We start from the raw sequence: 4185 nt of genomic DNA, 5'->3' as shown, positions 1-4185 counted from the left end.
GGGGAAGAAGGTCCCTCGGAGGGAGGCGAGAGCTCTCCCCGCCCGCCCCATCCCGCCGCGTCAAAGCCAGAGCCCAGCCCGTGTGGCCCCTCGCCCACAGCTGCTGGCCGTCAGATACGGAGTGAGCGATGCCGACACGCGTAACCTTGCGGAGGGCTGAGGAAGGGAGAGAAGAGCTTTCCAGCCAAACTGCAGGCGGATTTAAATCTTGAGGACCCCAGACAGACACCGCCTTTTACTGCTCTGCCCCCTCTACCCAGGTTTGGCCTTTCCCTCCTTCCCTTTCCTGTGCTGCAGCTGGCATGACTGTCAGAGCAGAACAGCCAGCTGGTGCCAGTCACCTCAGACCCGGGGAAGGTATCTCGCAAGGGCTGCCCTAGTCTTCCACAGAGATTCCTGCCCTCTCACTGCAGGCTCACCACCTTTGCCCCCACACCCTCCCCTGTCTGCACGTTTTTTCTCCTCAGAAGCACGAGTCTTCAGTTGTTTGCAAACAGCACTGCAGAGCATCTGAACCACTGCAGATTCAGAGGAAAAAAAAAAAAAAAGTCAGCAACACGAAGCACTATTTGATGGTCTCCTTTAAAATGCCCGTCCTTTTATCAGAGTGCGATAGTGCCTTCCCTTTTCTCCAGCAGGATCTCTGCCTACAGCACGTCAGCACAAGGACAGGGACAGAGGTGCCTGCACAAGCAAGAAAATAAAGCGTAATTCCTATTCCTCTCCCTCCCTCCCTGGCAGCATGAATATTTCAGCAGAAACAAAACACTGCTTTGCTAAAGCACCAACAGGTTAAGTAACACTCCACTTGAGTATCAGCATCAGTCTTAAATCAATTGATGTGAGGCAGGACATCAAAACTGATTCCAGTACACGGAAGAAATACCATGCTCCTTATTTGTCATAAATTGAACTTTTAAAGCTAACAGTGACAATACTCTGTTCCAGATGCTACCACTAACCTTTAGTAAATGCAACCATTTGACAGTAAGGTAATGCTGACAAAAAAAAAAAAAAAACCAAACCTAAACCACAGCACAACACACGCACCAGAAGGCAGAATATCAGCACATAGCCTAAGGCTCATCGTTAGAAGCAAACAAGTCACTTCATTTATATGCCTTTAAAGTCTAGAGTTGTCTTCTGAAAATTGGGTATTAAGTTTGGACTCAGCTTTTAGTTAAGAGAAAAGCTAAGGCTGACTAAAATTTTAAGCCTCTCATGGGAGGGTGGTACTTAACTTCTTTTAAAAAAATACTGCGAAGATAACATAGCTTTTTAAGATTTGTTTAGCCATATAAGCCTTTATAGACTTTTGCTGAAGTGTCTCACCCTCCAACAGAAACAATAGTGTTAGTTTGACCTTGTTTCATTTTATTAGCACAAAATCATGTAGAGAGTAAAGACAAAGAGAGGAATGTACACGTGTACTTAGAACATGGAAAACGCACTGCACAAGTGGGAATGACTTCTTTCTTCCTGTGATCTTGCAAACTACTTCTCTCCCTTGGATACCAGAACACTGTTACAGAGCTTGCAAACCACAAAACCCCAAGCCCACAGCACTGCTGTAAACCCCCTGAAGTTCCACTATCAAAAAGGGGCTCAGCCGAGGTTCAGAACTACAACTGCGATGAAGAGATCTGTATTAGAGCACTTGAATTCCCAAGTCTCCTGCTGACTGTGGTAACTTTTGGAGCAGATCCTTTATGTATTTAGTATCATACAACATCTTTAAAACAAAGGAAAAACATTTACACAGTATGTGCATACACCCTAATGTTAATGCATGTATATTCATTTTTACATAGTTCAATGAAAATCTATAAGCACAGAAGCAATCCTGTGGTTATTTCCGACCACATAAATACATCAGTTGCAGAGATTGCTTACAGTTACAGATCTTCTTGCAGAAACTTTTATAGTGGCACTTTGTATAGTCAGTTGGTCCAGTGGCTTCGCAACACCTATACACACGTAGTGACAGGTAAAAAAAGAGGCAAGATCTTTATGGGCCAGCAGCTGAGCTTACTGCATAGCAAGGCTGATGTACAGTATGACATCTGCAGTAATAATACCAATAAATTAGATTAAAACAATTCAGATATACTCCCCACAGTATGAAAGCCAGCATTCACAGAATCAGAAAAAAACCACTGTACTGTTCAGATTGCATGGCGACAGACAAGAAGGTGTTTGCCACAGTTGAACACGGCAAACGGTGTGCGTTTGCCACAGTTCAACATTCAGTATTACTACTAGATTGCGGTACACTTACGTTTAATTGATGTGCAAGGATAACACCCTTGGACAATTTCTACAAATTGTTGTGATTATCAGGCTGATGGTAGAGAGAGACCCACCATCAAAAGTCAGTAACTTTGTCATTTTTTTGCTTGGGAATAGCTGAATGTGGTTCCTTTTTTCCAACAGATGGCAGACATTTCCATTTATTAGCCATGCAGCTGTTCTGTGAATAGGATTAATCACAGAGATGTTTGACATCCATGTTTTTGCAAAAGAGAGCAGGTAGTTTATCTCTGGTTTTATTACTTCCCTTCCATCAAAGGGGGCATATCAAGAAGCACGGTCTGAAAGCTAAGAATCATTATTTCTTAAAATGAAGTGCCAGGTCAGCTCTGCAAACAAACATAGAATCACTAGAACAGGGCTCGACCTTGCATCTGCTTAACAAGTACAGAATTCATGAGAATACGCAGAGCACACTGGCGAGAGCAAGAACTACTTTATGGAATGATCTGTGAGACCAGCCTCACCAAACAAAAAGCCTGAGTTTCACAAGCTCACAAGTAATACCACCCCCCTTTTTTTTTTTTTAAATCGTGAAAGGGTAAACTGAAGCAAAAGTGGATATTCTACAGATTAATTAAAAGTTAAAAATTTGAGCAAGTATCTATTCAGTGTTTCACACGAACTCAACTCAATTTTTAAGTTTTGACTGGGCATTCAGTCAGAGACAGACTGTTAAAATAGGACTCCAAACTGAAAAACCACTGCACCTGCAACATAGCTGGTTTCAAACCAGCACTTTTAACTCCACTGGCCTCAGAAGTATTTTTACAGTAGTTTCAGTTGTCCGATGCGAGTTACAAGCTGCTGTTCCACAGTTAGCACCACTCTTCTCCTGTGAAACATACTTCAGGCTTTCAGACTTCTCTTCCCTTGTTCCACAAAACTTTGGAGTGAAGAGCTGACAAGTCTATCTGACGTCTTTAGTTTTCCTCTAGACTGCATTCCTAGGTGTGCCATTGTGAGTTACGGCTTTCATATTTGAGGTGCTTGATTGATGGTTGCAGATTCTGTGAGAGGCAACACCTACTTCAAAGACTTCATGAATGGCTTTGCGGAAGCAATGAAAATTGTAGTCTATCAGACCTGTCAAGGAAGGAAAGGGGAGAGGAAAAACTCTACTCAGCTTGGCACATTTACGTAATAAATGGAGCTTCAAAATCAGTATAAAATGTTTAATTTAACTGGCAGCTATTTTGCTACTTATTTTGGTATGAATTTGGATTCAGAAGATTTAAAAAAGCTTTACTGATGCCAGTATTAATTAAGAATCTCAGTTTTTAGGAAAAAAAGGGTACTCATTTGGAATGCAGTGCATATATTCATAATTGAACCACGAGTCAGAGGACAACACAAGATTCTATCCCCCAAAATCACGTTAGTACAGCACGACCATCACTTGAATGTTACCTTGCACTTCGCATCACTGATATATATCCTCAATGTGGTGAGAAAAACTTTGAGATCAAATAGAGTACAGTTTTTAAAAGAACACATCTACTTCTCTTTCTAAAATGCCGAGCAAAGTCCTGTCACCACTTAAGTCAAACACTTTGAAATTAAGGCCTATGCTGTCATTTCTGTCCCATAACATATGCAAGACCATTCATACCATCATCTCCTATAGGTCCAAGCAACTATATTGTTGGTTAGATCTGCAATGTATTAAAAATTTTGTTCTAAGTTCCTACCACATAGTGTACTAGTCTATTGATTTCCTCAGTTATGCGAAAAAAAAAAAATCACATCAGTGCACACGTGATAGAGAACATGGCTTTCCCAATACGGCAGCTGTGAGGCAGAACATCATGAGCATTACTCCATCCTACTGATTTCACTACAGCAGAAGGTATTGACACAGGCCATGTGTTTTTC

The 4185-nt window shown here is 41.8% G+C and overlaps 1 protein-coding gene across 1 annotated transcript in view; it reads right to left on the bottom strand.

Annotated features, from left to right (window-relative positions):
* Positions 1-2850: 2850 nt before the first annotated feature.
* The window catches only part of RRAGC (Ras-related GTP binding C), a 12293-nt gene continuing 10958 nt past the window's right edge, over positions 2851-4185 (bottom strand). Inside the window, exon 7 of the mRNA XM_010145229.1 lies at positions 2851-3396. Within this exon, the coding sequence (XP_010143531.1) occupies positions 3245-3396 (152 nt within the window). The 3' untranslated portion in view covers positions 2851-3244. The remainder of the gene's footprint in view (positions 3397-4185) is intronic.

Source organism: Buceros rhinoceros, unplaced genomic scaffold, assembly GCF_000710305.1.
Source record: "Buceros rhinoceros silvestris isolate BGI_N320 unplaced genomic scaffold, ASM71030v1 scaffold45001, whole genome shotgun sequence".
NCBI lineage: Eukaryota > Metazoa > Chordata > Aves > Bucerotiformes > Bucerotidae > Buceros > Buceros rhinoceros.
Note: the sequence above shows the minus strand (reverse complement) of the source record. Positions and strands in the feature narration are given on the sequence as shown.